The 16,139-nt window shown below is 43.0% G+C and overlaps 1 protein-coding gene across 2 annotated transcripts in view; it reads right to left on the bottom strand.

Annotated features, from left to right (window-relative positions):
• KDR (kinase insert domain receptor) overlaps positions 1-16,139 on the bottom strand; it is a 44,721-nt gene that overhangs the window by 8,102 nt on the left and 20,480 nt on the right. For both annotated transcript variants that reach the window (XM_061145936.1, XM_061145937.1), the window contains exons 15-27: positions 15,428-15,559; positions 13,073-13,179; positions 12,508-12,643; positions 11,809-11,913; positions 10,135-10,248; positions 9,478-9,566; positions 8,748-8,901; positions 6,745-6,842; positions 4,141-4,263; positions 3,877-3,988; positions 3,509-3,608; positions 2,996-3,101; positions 1,674-1,825 (exon numbers count right to left, since the gene is read on the bottom strand). In XM_061145936.1, coding sequence (XP_061001919.1) covers positions 1,674-1,825; positions 2,996-3,101; positions 3,509-3,608; positions 3,877-3,988; positions 4,141-4,263; positions 6,745-6,842; positions 8,748-8,901; positions 9,478-9,566; positions 10,135-10,248; positions 11,809-11,913; positions 12,508-12,643; positions 13,073-13,179; positions 15,428-15,559 — 1,528 coding nt within the window. The remainder of the gene's footprint in view (positions 1-1,673; positions 1,826-2,995; positions 3,102-3,508; positions 3,609-3,876; positions 3,989-4,140; positions 4,264-6,744; positions 6,843-8,747; positions 8,902-9,477; positions 9,567-10,134; positions 10,249-11,808; positions 11,914-12,507; positions 12,644-13,072; positions 13,180-15,427; positions 15,560-16,139) is intronic.

Raw genomic sequence — 16,139 nt, 5'->3', positions numbered from 1 at the left:
TGGGGATGAAACTATGGATTTTCATATCTTCATTTCATTCCTCCTTCTATTTCAGGCCCCCTCCTTGGTATGGGAGAAAACAGCCCTGAGTTAGATGTCAGAGGAATGGGATTCATCCCCACAGTGTGTTTTAGGCAGCTCACATAATAGCTATTATTTATTGGGTATTCTCCAGGTACCAGGCACTTAGAAACTCATTATGCCATGTAATTCTCAAAGTCATCATTTTTGTACAACACCAGTGTCCCAGCCTGGGTCACACTGAAAATCTGCCCCACATCAGAGCTGCAAAGAGCAGACTTGGGAATCCAACCCAGTTATGAAAGTCAAAGTGTTAGTCACTCAGTCATGTCCGACTCTTTGCGACCCCCTGGACTGTAGCCCTCCAGACTCTTCTGTCCATGGGGGTTCTCCAGGCAAGAACACTGGAGTGGGTTGCCATGCCCTCCTCCAGGGAATCTTCCCAACCCAGGCCTCCTGCATTGTAGGCAGATTCTTTATCATCTGAGCCACCAGGGAAACCCAATTCTATCTGACTCTAAAATCTGGATCTTTAACCACAATATTGTATTCTTCCAGGTAATTGTTCTGAGTCTCATATTCAACATTTACATCAAAAGATAATAGTATCTACTTTGCCTAACTCTGGCAAAACCTGGTAAGAAAAAGCTCTTTCAAAAATGCCGGAAGTTCTTGACACAGATGGAATGGACAGCTTACTAGCTGGCTCCCACCCACTCTGAGCTTTCCTCTCTCCCACGGCAGCACCCCTGCTGCCCGCTCCCCGTGGAAGTCTACAGGGCCCACTGACCAGGGCGACTCCCCACCTGCCATCTGGCGCCCTGGCCACAGGCTAGAGCTCCATTCCCCCCCATCCCGAGCTTCAAGGCCCCCACTGCAGCCTGTTCATGCTCAAGCAGGCAGGCTGGGCCTACATGGTCAGGGGTGCAGTTATAGGAGGAAAACACCCAAAGGAGTGGGAACGGGAACAAAGTGAAGTGAAGTAGTCCCAGGCTTATGAAAAGGCAATTTTAATATCATATTGTAGAAACCATATCAACTCTTTCCTCATGCACAGGTGCTGGGAGAGAATAAAAAGAAAGCTGCCTTTGGAACCCTTCTACAAATCAGGAAAATACTGCAGCGCATGTGTTTTAAATAAGCCCAGAAGTCCCATTATGCAAATAAAATGCTGAAAATCAGACTTGGGAGGGGCTTCTGAAGATGTGCTGTCCAGTCTAATTCAGGACGCATCCCCACGGCAACTGTATCCCAGCCAGAGAGGCAAAAGTGTGCTTTCATAAACGCATAGAACTCTTCCTTCCTGAAGCTTTCCTAAGCTGTTTAATTCACATTAATAAAAGAGTACATGGGGATAATTTAAATACAGATGTCTTTGTAAAATCGGTCTCTTTTTCTGGAGATTAACAAACTATGGCATTCCAGCTATTTGCAGCTGCAGGGCTTAGGATTCTGAAAGGAAGAGCTTCGGCCGCAATGTGGACCACAGATGGGAAGAGGTTCACCTACCCAGGCGCCCTTTCAAGGGGGACCTCTCAGAGCCAAGGGTGAACGCGCAAGTGAGATGCAGCAACTTCATACAATGTCCTTCCGCCTTCCCAGGATGACCTTGAAGCCCCTTCCCCCCAGGGGATGTTGACCTTAGACCGTACCTGATTCCTGCTGTGTTGTCATAATGGAATTTGGGGTCACATACTTCCTCTTCCTCCATACAGGAAACAGGTGAGGTAGGCAGAGAGAGTCCCGAATCCTCTTCCATGCTCAAAGTCTCTGATATGGGAAGAACAATGTAGTCTTTGCCATCCTGAAACAACAAACACACAGGGCCATTGTTATGGCTTCAGTCCTTCAAGAGCCTTTACACGAAAAACAAAGCCCACGGGGGCTTCTTGTTTATGGGGACGTGGCTTTCATATCTGGAGGCAGAACTTTAAGACAACTTTAAAAATGGCTTGTCAAAAACACAAGGGCACTTGAAAGGGATGTGTATACGAGAGTATACTTAAGGAACTAACGAAACAGGAGATGGGCAAGGGGGCAACAGAGAAGTCCGGCTACAGTGAAGACGAAGCAGGCTGTGGTTACAGATGCAGCAACGAAACAGGCAGAGCTCCGCAGGGCTGAGAAATCATTTCTTCACAAAGTCCCATCTGCACCAGCCGGGTCCTTTAAAGGGCATGTCATCCAATTTTAGCCTCTACACTTCAAGGCAACGGAAAAACTGGTGACAGTCGAAAGAAAAGCAATATACGTGCAGGAAAATGGGTCTTCTGAGAAAAGGTTACACAGCTTAACATTATTTCATCGAGAGAAATAAATAAAGGGCAATTTCATACTTCTCAATGTTTGGGAGGTTTATTGATAAAGACAGATTTGACCCATTGTCCCCCAGCTGTTCAGAAGAAAAGTAGGAGGAAATTGGCTTCCGTTCACTGTGGTAAGAGGTGTTGACTGGAGAGTAAATAACTTTCTAAGGGTAAAGACTACAATAAAATCCTCCAATGGAAGTTATGGGGGCCTGGGATTTCATGGAGGGGAAAAAAAACAAAACATTTATTTTGCAGGATTCAGATGTGTTTTTGCCTGAAGAATGTATTTAAAATTCCTTGAAATTCTGTCCACTGTTGATATTCACCCACTGTTGATATTCACTTAATCAACGAGGTTTTGTTTTTTTCAATTTCGGGGTTTTGTTTGTTGTCTTTGTTTGCTTTTTTTACTTCGTAAGAGCACCCAAAGACACCAAAATATACATCAGTAAAAATAAAAGTCATCAGCTGCCAGGTTATGAATTAGGATCTCATCTGCTTAAAGGGGCAATTAAGACTTTTAGAAAAGCACTGCTGCTCGGATCTGGAACGTGGCTCCTTATTCAGCGGCTGAGAGGACCGCGTGGAGGCCATCCAAAGGCAGCAAAAGGGCCCTGGACACCTAAGTCCTCTCTGCAGAAGCTTCTTGCATGGAGGTCACAGACCTGTTGAGCGTTAGCTTGTAGCAGATTTCCCAGGTGCTCCACCAGCTCTGAAAACGTGGGTCTCTGATTGGGATCCCCATGCCAGCAGTCAAGCATGGTCTGGTACCTAGGGAAGCAAAACACTGATGTCATCAACTATCTCTTTCCTCCTGATCTGATGCTGAAAATAAGCACTTGAATGAGTAAACATTTATAAAGAGTCCACCATGAGCCAAGATGCTAAATAGGGAGATGAAACTATGTAAGACATAGAGCCCTGGCCTTGGAGAATGAAGTGTGTATGGAGAAGGAAACATCATAAATCAACATGTAGTAAAAACTGACTGGTTCGTACAGATAAACTGCTGTCATTTCAAGAAGGATGACTCTGTGCTCGAGATGATCAAGGAAGACTTCAGGGGACAAGTAAGACACACACTGGGCCACAAAGGTACACAGGATGGAAAGTCTTCTAGGCAGGGAGAATTTTTGTGAGTAAAGAAGGAGGATAGAGAAATACATGAAAAATCTTACATTTCTGGTGTGGTGTAATCAGGGGCTCTCATTCTAGTTCCTTCTTTCAGTCGCCTACAAAATTCCTCATCAATCTTTACTCCAGGATATGGAGAAGCACCTGAAAGAAAACAGGAATGGGACATAATTGATTAGATTTTCTCTTGCAGAAATCCCTGAGTCTAATTCACATATATATGAGCCTGACTCACACCTTCTTCACATGTATATCTTTTTTCCCCCTTTCTTTCTCTCTCTTTTTTTTAAAAAGATTTTTATAACCCAAAGCTTCCAAGTGAGTTTCATCCAATGAAGGTGAGATATGGGAGTAACTGACTTTTATCATTTTCTTTGCAGTATGGATGGAGGAACAAGGAGAAGGAACTTACCTAAGGAAAATATCTCCCAGAGCAGGACTCCGAAAGACCACACATCACTCTGAATTGTGTACACTCGGTCAAAAATCGTTTCTGGGGCCATCCACTTCAAAGGGAGGCGAGCCTATAGGGGTAGAAGACAAAGAATGAGAACCCAACTTAGCAAAAACCTGAAGAAAAAACTTCCATTATCCCTGCACACAGCTTCTCAGGCTGGCCCAGAAGAGTTTGGATTCTGCAACTTAATAGATCACAGGGTGCACCTTTGGAACTTACATCTCCTTTTCTGACATAATCTGGGTCTTTGTAAATATCCCGGGCCAAGCCAAAGTCACAGATTTTAACCACGTTCTTTTCCGACAAGAGGATGTTCCGTGCTGCCAGGTCCCTGTGGATACACTGCAAAAAGAATTGTGTGCATTAGAGTTCAGCCTCGCTGATCTCTTCTACATCTGTTGTGACCTCATGCTTTAAAAAAAAAAACAAAAAAAACAAAACCCACATCAGAAAACCAACTGATTAACAAGCACTGGGTTAACATCTTTTATCAACACTTGGGGGAAAAAAAAGTCTGAGTTTCACTGAGACACACATCTGCTTATTCCATAAACAGCCTCGGACCCTGGAACTAACTAATTAAGTTATAGCATGCTGACGGAGTCATAAATAGACTTCTCTTGGACACAGTTAAGAATGTGTTTCTGGTCACATCCACACATCCCTTTGGTCTGGCACCATATACGGTTAAAAGGCGTTATTCTGAGGAGGCCCTAGAATGAATGACTGCATGGAAATCAGAGACAAGGGGCTCTCCTTGGTTTGGGGCCCTTTGTTGGTTTCTCCATTTCATATGTAACCGAAGCTAGACCAGCTCTGAGAAGCAATTCTAAGTGGGGCTCAACCTGATTTCAAAGTGCTGGCTTATCACAGAGGCCAATGAAGGCACTCCCAGCCTCTCGCCCAACAAGGAGATTCTCTGACGCACACAAAAGGAAAAGCCAATTCTCCTTGGCTTTCCTTCTAACTCTTTTCTGTCCCTCAGTTTCTCTCTTCTCTGCATCTCCTAACTTCATCTAACTTCCTACACTAAGCAGTTCTATCTCTACTGGACAGATTTGTGACGGAACAAGAGCCTCGGGGAACATTTAGAAATGAATGAAAGGCTCAGATGAGAAACTCTTAGGTCCGTGGAACAGTGATGTGTGAGCCAAGCATGAGGGACCCCACACCTTGCATCTCTATAGCACTTTTCCTCTGAACAAGCAAGGCACAGGGATATATTATATAACACAGGGAATATAGCCAGTATTTTGGAATAACTGTAAATGGAGAAAAAAATTCTATAAAAATTTCAAAAAAGTTTTTTACAAAGCACAGTGTATAGTATGATTAAGCAAGCTAGGAGACTCCAAAACACACAGTCCTTCCTACTCCCCCCCGCCCCCCCCCCACGACCTACCAAAGAGCTTCCTTTTTTGAAGCAACCAGGTGTTATTCAAGAATCAGCTGGTAGATGCAGGGAAAAATGAAAGGATTCTCTCCTCCAACCCCCATTCCCTTCCCTGTGAAAGGAGCCCTGACTAAATGGCAGGCTCTGGCCTTTAAAACATAATAAAATAAAATCATCAAGAAGGGCAGAAAGCCTTTCTCTTTGCAAAAATCCTCTAAGATTCCACTTCTCTCCCTTCTTCTTGGGAGCGAGAAGACAAGACTTCCCAGGCAGAAACCTCTGGGATCCTGAGGCTCTGAAAGCTGTGACAAGATTTAAACACCAGAAAAAGACACAGCTGAGGGATTTCACTCTAATTTAGAAACAAATAACAAAATAAAAATGTTAAGTCCTTCTTCTCCAAGTAGGCTGCAGCAAATGCATTCTGTCAAGTGATCATTTTTCCTGAAACTTGATTTGAACTTGTCTTGTTTCATGTAAAACCAGCCACTTTACCCTTTCCAGAGTGGTGACTTCAACCTCACCACCTCCACGATGTTTACAACCTTTGGAATGCTTGTGACTTGTCACGTACCCACCTCAGCCTTTGTTCAGCCTACTTTTCTAATTTTAGCTCTTTCAATTGCTCTCTCTAAAGTCTGTCCTTCCTGGTTTCTAATTATACTACTAACAAATACTTCTTGATGGATGGTGATGAATGTAAAAGAAATGAAAAATAGACTCTCTTACGCCAAGATATCTGCAAGGCTCAGCCCCTCACCTCTCTCAGGCCACTGCTTAAATTCCATGTTTCCCTCAAGCCATGCCCACTTAGTTTAAAATCAGTGCACAGAGAGAAGCAGATGTACATAACACACGGCTCCTACAGACTCTATAACTCTTGCTTATTTTTCTACACAGTACCTACTCCTACCTAAACCACTAGGTATTTCACTCATTTCTGTTGTCTGCTCCACCCACTGGAACACAACCTCCACGCAGGTAGACAGTCTGCTGACTTGCCCACACAGCATCCTTAGTGCTTAGAACAGGGGTCCCCAAACCTTCTGGCACCAGGGATCAGTCTCAGGGAAGACAATTTTTCCATGGACTGGGAGTGGGGGGATGGTTTGGGGATGATTCAAGTGCATTACATTTATTGTGCACTTTATTTCTATTACATCAGCTCCACCTCAGATCATTAGGCATTAGATCCCAGAGGGTGGGGACCCCAGGCCTAGCAGACTGCTGGCACTTGGAAGCTATTTATCACATGAATTAATTTCATGAGCTCCTAATATCTCTTTAATGAGCAGAAATGGAACCTCCCCAATTGACTCTCTTAACAGTCTCAGGAGTGGTGAATGAATTACAGTTCCAGACAAACATGAATGGCTGGCATTGGACATCTCATTTCCAAATCTGTGACGTAAAGAGATACTCTGTCTCACCTTCCGTGATGCCAAAAACTCCATGCCCTTAGCCACTTGGAAGCTGTAACAGATGAGATGCTCCAAGGTCAGGAAGTCCTTGTATAGATCTTCAGAAACTGTCAGAAGATACAGGAGCACAGAGATTGGTATTTCAGTCAGAAAGTATTTGCTTCTAAGCTTGATAGAGTAATCTTCATTTTAAAAATCGGGAGTTAAATTTCAGGAAATAGAAGCAGAGAGAAAATGCTTCTCTCTTCTGTATGTATGGTGAATCATGGTGTATTAATAGCCTTCATCAAACCCTTTAGCAAAATATTGTTTTTTTTCCATTTTAGCCAAATTGGGAGAACAAATCCAGGAGACAAAATGGAGGTGAAACTGGCATAGATAACAGAGGTAAAAGAGGGCTTTTACAAATTTGCTGTTTTAAAATTGTTTTTTTCATGTACCCAGAGGGATAAACAATAGTTTCATATCAAGAACTCTAAAAATAAAACAACAATCTCCGGGGTCATTGAATCTTTTCTCTCCAAGCTTTGTCCTAGGATAAAGACTAAAGGTCAAATTATAATCTACAACGGATAACTAAAAATACCAAAAATATATTTATTTCTCTCACTTTCAAGCTGAGAAAATGCTGTAAACACAGTAAATCAGGCCTGTGAGGATGCTTTTTTTCCTTCAAGGATATGAACCAGAGATGACAGGAACATCGAAAGAAAGATAAAGTTATGTAAACTCATGGTATTTACTTCCAGGCAAGTGGTACAAATAAACACTAAGACATTACTGGGTGTTTCAACACGATCTCTTAACTTTGGTCAGATAAGATAAGACATGGCTTCTCTCCTGGAGACAAATACCAGAGTAAATGAAAACTCAAGATGTAATACTAACCTTGTATTAAAAACACTTGAACCTTTTTCTCAGTGACTTTCTATGTTTAGGGCTAGAGGCCTCTCCATGAATAATGAGTGAAAACCTCTTCCTTTTCCAAAAAAATGAAGGCAAAATTCCAGGCCAACACCCCCTCTACTCCAGTGATTCCCTCAAGCTCTTGGGTCTCCCGCTTACCGGCCACCATCTTGGGAGAGAGAAGATGGGGCAGAGACTGCCCCACTCGTGTGCGCTGGGTCACATGAGTTCTAGACCACCTCGCCAGGCTTTTCTAGACCACATTCTACCTCACACTGCCTGCGTGGCTTCTATGGGAAAGAGGTTAGTTTTATGCTCTGTGGCCTCATGTCAAAGGGAACAGAAGTGGGTTTCTTCTACTATTTCATAACAGAACTCTTCTATGCTCACGTCTCAAGAAGAGCCAGATGTCAAGAAGCCCCATCTCTTCCTCCACGGGGCTGTCTCTGCTCCTTCTGAGGGAAGCAGATATACAGAGTATCCTGAAGCTGGAAGAGGTTCTGGAAGTTAGGCTGGGAGCGCAGCTCCACTCATAAAGAGCACTGAAATATCACTGGAAGCATAAGTGGATAAAGAAACAGGTATTTGCCAAGACTCCTCTGAAGAAGCATGGAAGACTTGATAATCCACTTGGGATGGGGTAGAAACAACAGATGCCTACAGTGCCTTGGAAATGGTTGGGTGTGATTAACTGAAGGACTTGTGTTGTGCTGCTGAAGCAGACAGGGTGGGGCTGAACCCCTGTGGACAATGGGGAGGCTGGTCAACCACCGTTGTAGTTGTCTCCTTTGCACCGAGCCGCTCCTGCTGACACATGTTGAACCAACTCTTGAAGAGCACTGATTTGACTGTTGCCAATTGCTTAGCTCTCCCGGAAGACCGAGATTTCTCAGGCTAGCCATGCTCCACTCACAACCTAGCCCACTGCTTCTTTAGACCTTCCGCCCTTCCCTTTTGGAGAAACTGAATGGAAGCCTTCTAGAAATTCAGGTCTCTTCCAAATACTGGGTAAGACTTTTCCAGGACAAAATTCTTTGTCACATCCCGTCACCTGGTCTGTTCCCACAAGAGCATGTATTCGGCATGGAGGAAGCAATGGCAGGTACCTTCCTCCTCCTCCACGTCACTGAGGGACTTCTCCTCAACAAACCCAGAGCTGGCTGAGCTCTGGCTGCTGGTGATGCTGTCTAAGCGGCGTTTAGGATCCATGGTGATCTCCCCAACGTATTCTTTGCCTTGCCGGAATTGTGCCCCCTTGGTCTATAAAGAAACAGATGAACAAACTCCTTGAATACCAGGAAATCTCTAAAATATAAACTACAGAAGCAGTTTTAACTATTAGAAGATGAGGGACATCAATTTCAGGATAATGAAATCTCTGGGCTGAAATTCTGGGCAGGTGTGCTACATAAAACATTTTCTTCCATAAAGCCTAGTTCCTTTTTAACTTAGAGATAAAGGCCTTGCTTCCAGTTTCCCTCAGACACACTTCCAACATTAGGGCACTTTGACAGTGAGATTGATACTCGATAGGGTCAAATATGGCCAAGGAAGAATAATCCTGAGCTGTCCTCCCCTTCTCATTCTTTTTCCTTAATCATCCACCTTTCCCTACTCAGCATCACCTATAATGGGTCAGTAGATTACACTCACGAAAACAAAACATGAGATGTGTCCTCCAGAAGGTAAAAGAGAAAAATACAACAGCCAAGAAAGTAACACGAAAAGATTCCTCACAAGTTCCTCGCAGAGTTTTACCAAAACAATTCATCTGTACCACTTTGAGTTTTCCTCTGCTTTACAATGTGGCCATAGTTGAGGTAGAAAATGACATACCTTGTAGGGGACGAATTCATTTCTCTTGCCTCTTAAGTAAGTCGACAGGTTTCCAAACTTGCAGAATTCCACAATCACCATGAGTGGCCCTGCAGACAGCATAGCATGCCAAGAAGGAAAAATGTGCTTTCACTCATGTTTCTCACCAAGTGTTTAATACATCAATGAGTCAGAAAACATCATAGACAAGGCTACAACTTTTCACTGGAAGCAGGATCATAGAAATCAGCTGCTTGCCATTCCCTTACATTGTAATTTTTTTCTTTTTCTAACAGGCAACTCCAGAAAAGATTAGTCAAAATTTCAGAAGAAAATCCACCCACTTGCTTTTCAACACAGTCACCTGAGCGGATTTCATTTTAGGGGGAACTACTCTTAAATTCCTTTGCTCTCAAATTTGGGGAAAAGTTTACTTCTGTCCTCTGAACACCTTTTACATAGGAAGCAAACTGGATTATAGGGATATGGCACTTTTTAATTCATAGGAAGTTCTAGAACAATCTATGGTTCCCATTAAATGTCTATGGAATATATTTATGTCTAGGAATCTGCCAAACTTAAGGAAACCAAGGCCATGGGAGTTGGGTGGTTCCCTCCAATGCCAGCAGGAAAGTATATGCTGAAATCCCACAACCAGAGCCGTCCACAGACACTCACCCCCTGGCTTGGTACAGGCACCGAGAAGGTTGACCACGTTGAGATGGTGGCCTATGTGAATGAGGATCTTGAGTTCAGACATGAGGGCTCGGTGTTCACTGTGTGTTGCTCCTTCTGCAGATACAGAACAAAGAAGGCAACCAAACATGCAGGCCTTACCTTAGGAGGGTGAATGCCACACTGCATGCATCTGTGCACCCCTCCCTCCAGGGATAACATAACTATGAGCCAATGACAGACTAGCTACATTAAAAGACAAATATAAGTTGTATTTTATAATTCTAGATGAGATTCTTTAAATGCACCCACAATGCTTGATATTTGAAGGAAGCCATTGTGGGCCTTCTTGCAAAGTGGAGAAATACATCTGCAAAGGAAATCATGCCCAGGTTTTCTCCTTTTACAAAAGTGGATTTTCACATATCAGGTTTACCAAGCTTTTTAGGGCCTGATCATTTCAGTGCTTCCTCATAAGGAAGCAACATCATGTATTAAATATCCTCATGTGTTATGGGCTCTGCTTAAGTTCCCATCAATCTGTGCTGAGCAGGAAACTTAACGAGGGCCAGCTGGCAAAGCCAGTTGGCACATGAGGCTGATGAGGCTAAGACTGTGCGTTTGATCCTGTCCAGACGGGTACACTTCACTGTGATTCACAGATGTGGTCCACACCTCAGACCCTGATGAGCTACCTCATCAGGTGAATGATTACACACCCACCTTGTCCACAAGGGAGAAGACGCAAAAGGAGAGAGATGGCTTCAAAATGCACAAGCCCTATTGGCAAAGGATCAGCAGCACTGTCTCCATCAGGGAAAGCACATCACAATTCTAGCGCAGAGCTTTGTAGGCATGACCTCCCCAGATTAAAATGGGAAGACCAGAATACCATTACTATCAGGCTTAACAATTGTTTGCTGTTATTGTTTAGTTGCTAAGTTATGTCCAACTCTTTTGCAACCCCATGGACTGTAGCCTGCCAGATTCCTCTGTCCATGGGATTTCCCAGGCAAGAATACTGGAGTGGATTCCCATTTCCTTCTCCAGGGGATCTTCCTGACCCAGGAATCAAACCCGTGTCTCCTGCATTGGCAGGTGGATCCTTTACCTCTAAGCTACCAGGGAAGCCCCTAATAATTGCTTATGAAACTTTTAATTCTTAAAAGGTCACCCATAATCCTTTTTTCCCCAGCACAACCATTCTTTTGCATATTATTGTTTATATACTCCAATTCTAGGGAACATAGCTACTATTTTTACTTCTTAGATCAAATTTCTTTTTTTTCCTTCTTGATTGTCTATAGTTATCTTGCTAATGCACCACAATACACTAAGAAGCAATTTTGAAGTAACCTAGCTTTTATTTTCCTATGGCCCAGCAACTAAATATACGTAGAGAGAGAGTTGTTAAAAGCTGTTTCTTGTATGAGGGCTCTCAGGCAAGGTGGGGCAGTAGGGTAGCTGAAATCTCTCCCAACTTTGCCTGCCAGGCCACGGACTCTGGCATGAGAGGAACTTTTTATCCAGTTTGCCCAAAGGCATTAAATAGTCTGGCTGCAAGTTTGTCTAGTGGGGCCATCTAGCCACAAAGCCACTGATAACAAGACTTCATCACGTCTAAAGGATGGGATGAAACAGATAGGGGGACATATCGCCACATAGTTTTGCTTTTACCTTTCAACATTTTGACAGCCACTGTCTTGCAGGTTGCTGTCTTGTCAATTCCAAAGGCATCTGCTTCAATCACTTGTCCAAAGGCACCACGACCAAGAGGCTTACCTAGAGTCAACAACAAACAGATGTGGACTGTATCACTACCGAAACCACAGGCAGAGATTCTGACGTGACGGGATGGCCAGACATCCTAGTTTCATGGACGGTCCTGTTAACCCCCTTGTCCTGGCTTAGTGATTTAATACCTCCCTCTTGCCTGGTGGTTCTGATGGTAAAGAATCTGCCTGCAATGCGGGAGACCTGGGTTCAATCCCTGGGTTGGGAAGTTCCCCTGGAGAAGCGAATGGATACCCACTCCAGTATTCTGGCCTGGAGAATTCCATGGACGAAGTTGCTTAGCAGGCTATAGTCCATGTGGGGGGGAGCAAAGAGTCAGACACAACTGAGAGACTTTCATTCACTTCATTGGGCTTCTCCCAGGTCCTCATCATCTTCACTCTCCAAATGTCCTGCTCTGAGCAATTATACAAGGAGCCTACTTCTCAGTGACTAAATGGATGATTACTCAAATTCAAGAGATGAAATGAATTTTCTAAACCAGAATCTAATATTTGAATAGACTAGATCGGTCATCAGCCTAAACGAGGATGAGATGGCCTGGTAAACTCAATATCAAATCAGTATCGATTGAAAACACACCTAGTTTCAGCCGGTCTCTGGGGAATTCCCATTTGCTGGCATCATAAGGCAGGCGTTCACAGTGCTCATCCAAGGGGAGTTCGTCTGGATCCATGACGATGGATAAGTAGCCCGTCTTCAGTTCCCCTCCATTGGCCTGGAAAGCATTACTCTTTCCAGTCACACACACTCTGTTGTTTGGCTGTTGTTTTGTGAGCTTGTTATTGTTGTTTTATAGAAGCCCCGTTCTTGGTGTCTCATTTTCTAAATGGTTCATGGAGTGTGAGGGTTGTCCTAGTATAATTCTGTTCCCAGTGTCCCCTCAACCCCCAAATGAGCTCAGAGTTTAATTCTCAAATCTTAATTACACTAGACAGTCCAAGCCCATTTCTTCTCTAGTTGCTTCTATCAATTAAAGCCCAGTGGCCCAGCCAAAAGTAAGTGGGTAAGAACGTTATTGTATAGAAATAAAATTGTGCCTATTGAGCCAATAACAATGGAAAGAATCAACTCAAAGAACTCCAGTCAGCTTTCATTAATCATGAAAACCAATGTGAATGGGACAGAAGGAAAATTATTCTGTTACCCGCTTAACGGTCCGTAGAACGATGACAAGAAGTAGCCAGAAGAACATGGCAATCACTGCAGTGCCTACTAGAATAATGACTTCCAAGTTTGTCTTTTCCCGGGCACCTGGCAATACACAAATGAATGAACGCCAACAACTGGAAACTCATACTTTTTGACATAAAATAATAAAGCTCAATCACTAAAGCAAAATTTCAATCGTATGAACTCAGAAAAATCCTAGGCACTAATAGTCACAATCTCTAACTTGGATGGAGCTTATAATATTCTTAATGGATAATTTAAAGTTTGCAAAATATTGCTCATGAAAACTTCCAACAATAAAATTATAAAGTAATAAAGGAGCGATATTAATATCTTAAAAGGCAAACAAAGTGTTTGTAAGAAGAGTAGACTTTGATGGAAAGAAAACAGATCATGTTCTGTAGAGAAGAAAAGTATTATGTTTGGAGAAAATAAATGTCTGATTTTGTGCTGACAGTCTATATTTTGATCTGTATGGAGTTTGAGGAGGACTGTTTAAGAAAACAAGTAGGGAAATAAATGTATTCCTTTGGCCAGAGAACCATTGGTGACCACACACCTACTAGGTGCCCATCACTGTAAATATGTCATGCCACTGAAGTCTTCTCAATAACCCTCAGTTTTCAGATGGAGAAGACACTCAGAGAGAATCAAACTATTTCATCAAGGGCACACAACAAGTTGCTGGAACGGTCAAGAGTTAAACAAGGTCTGTCTGACACCGGCTAACATTACATTACCCCATCCTCACGTGGTAGTAGCCTCAGTGCGGAAAGAGAGAGAGCTGAGGTGAGTGCATGAGTGCACAATCACTCATGAAAGGACAGAGAAGAGAAAAAGCTGAAGGTCGGCAAGGAAGCTGCAGATGCTCAGGACTCCAGAGGACCGCTCTGAGGGGGGAACATTAAGCCCAGAGGAGGCTTTCAACTAAGAGTGATTAGCAAAGTGGTGATGAGGAAGCAATTATCACTTAGGGTCACCCGCCTGTTGGAGCAGTGCAATGTGAATCAAACTGGGCCACAAGCTGTGAGCGTGGCTCAGGCAGCCTCAAGAAGACAGGAAGACAAGTAATTAATTAGTTAGCAAAATAAGAGCTACAGTTGAGAGACAAGCATCAAGTCTGCTTGCATGCAAGCAGCTTTTGTTTCTCTGCTGGTCTTACTGAAGGATTTCTCTATTTATACATAGAGATTGAAACGTCTGTTTGTTCAGAGTAGGAAGTGCAAAGATACAACTGTCTATATAAGTTGGTGCATTAATATTCCCATGTGAACATTTGGGAAACTAGCAGGAGCCTTAAATATGTACCTCATCCTTTCTCAATGTTCTCTCCTGGTGAAAAGTAAACATAATCTCAGTGCCATTGTTACCTAGTTAGGCCTCCTTGAAACCAGCTGCAGAAAGCTGACAGAGTCGAGGCAGGGCATGGGAGAGAACTGGAAATCTCCCTTAGGATTTGCCCTAAAGCACAAAGCAGTTTGAATGTGACCAACCGCCATGTCACTTGAAATCTATTTGCAGGTTATAAAATGGCAATAAACCTACAGATTCGAAAAGAAGTCAAAGTATTGAGATGTAATACTTGACAACACAGATTAGACAGACTAAAGGGACTAAAATGTAGACCTTGAGAGACAAGGATGCATTCATAGAAATCTGTCAATTCCTCCATCTATCACCACTCCTCTCCTTTCCCCCTGCATACCATTCCTTCACCCACAAAATACAGTTTCATTGTCCCACTCATGGGTTATTTTTTTTTAAAGATAGGAATACACTTTTGAAGATAAAGTATTCTGTCACAAATTACCTTTCCCATCTGAGAAAAATGCTAGATTTCACATCATTCCTGCATATTCATTTAGATAAGAACCCCAAATTTTCCATTTCAGAGAAGCAATGGTCCATTGTTCACAATTCAATCTTAATTATCTCCAGTCCAATAAAAACTATGAACCTTTGTGACTATCTAGATAGCACTGATTTTCATGACTAGGCAGTAATTCTACCCAATAAATATAGGGGCTTAATTTTCATAACTAGTTAGTTGAGCCAGTCATATGAAGAAAGAATCAAGGAAAGAAAGACATTCCACCTGCCAGGCTAAGAATTTTTCTACAATGAGAACTGCAGGGATAGAAATGTGATGCAAGCAGAATTAAAATAACATTAATTATGTTTTCTGGTTAAAATAATATATTTATAGTAGAAAACTTACAAAGTACAAAGAATATGAAAAACCAGCCATAACCCTCCCACCCAAAGCACTTGAGTACAGGTACAAGCTAATTTTTAAAAGCGATCTGATTGTCTCTGAATCCCCACTGACCTTCTACTATGAAAAACGCCTCCACTTTCGCACACCCAAGGACACTGCATGCCTGGCACGTGTACAAGCCTTCGTCCTCCTTCCTCACCCTGCGGATAGTTAGGTTCCGGTTCCCATCTTTCAGCACAATGCCTGAGAAAGGGGGAAGATGCAGTTTGGGTTTTATTTTTAAATTTTTATTGGAATATGGTTGCTTTATGATGCTGTGTTAGTTTCTACTGTACAGCCAGGTGAATCAGCGATGTGCATGCATACATCTGCTCCTTTTTTGGATTTCTTTCACATTGAAGTCACCACTGAGCATTGCGTAGACTTCCCTGTGCTGGACAACTGTTGTTGTTTAGATGCTAAGGTGTGCCCGAATCTTTTGCAGCCCCATGGAATGTAGCCAGCGAGGCTCCTCTGTCCATGGGATTTCCCAGGCAAGAATTACTGGAGTGGATTGCCATTTCCTTCTCCAGGGGATCTTTCCAACCCAGAGTTCAAACCCATGTCTCCTAAATTGATAGACTAAATTAATAGATCCTAAATTAATAGATTCTTTACCACTGAGTCATCTGGGAAGCCGTGCTATACAGTAGGGTTTTTATTTTATGATGTGGTCTGGTGGAGCTTTCCAGGAAAAAAAAATTAATATACATGTTTCCCTTTATCTTGGGCTAGTGTCTGACTCCAAAGAGTCAGGGTCAACTGCTCTCTCAGCACCCATGGC

The sequence above is a fragment of the Dama dama genome, chromosome 6 (assembly GCF_033118175.1).
Source record: "Dama dama isolate Ldn47 chromosome 6, ASM3311817v1, whole genome shotgun sequence".
Classification (NCBI taxonomy): domain Eukaryota; kingdom Metazoa; phylum Chordata; class Mammalia; order Artiodactyla; family Cervidae; genus Dama; species Dama dama.
This window is presented reverse-complemented; position numbering and strand designations above follow the sequence as displayed.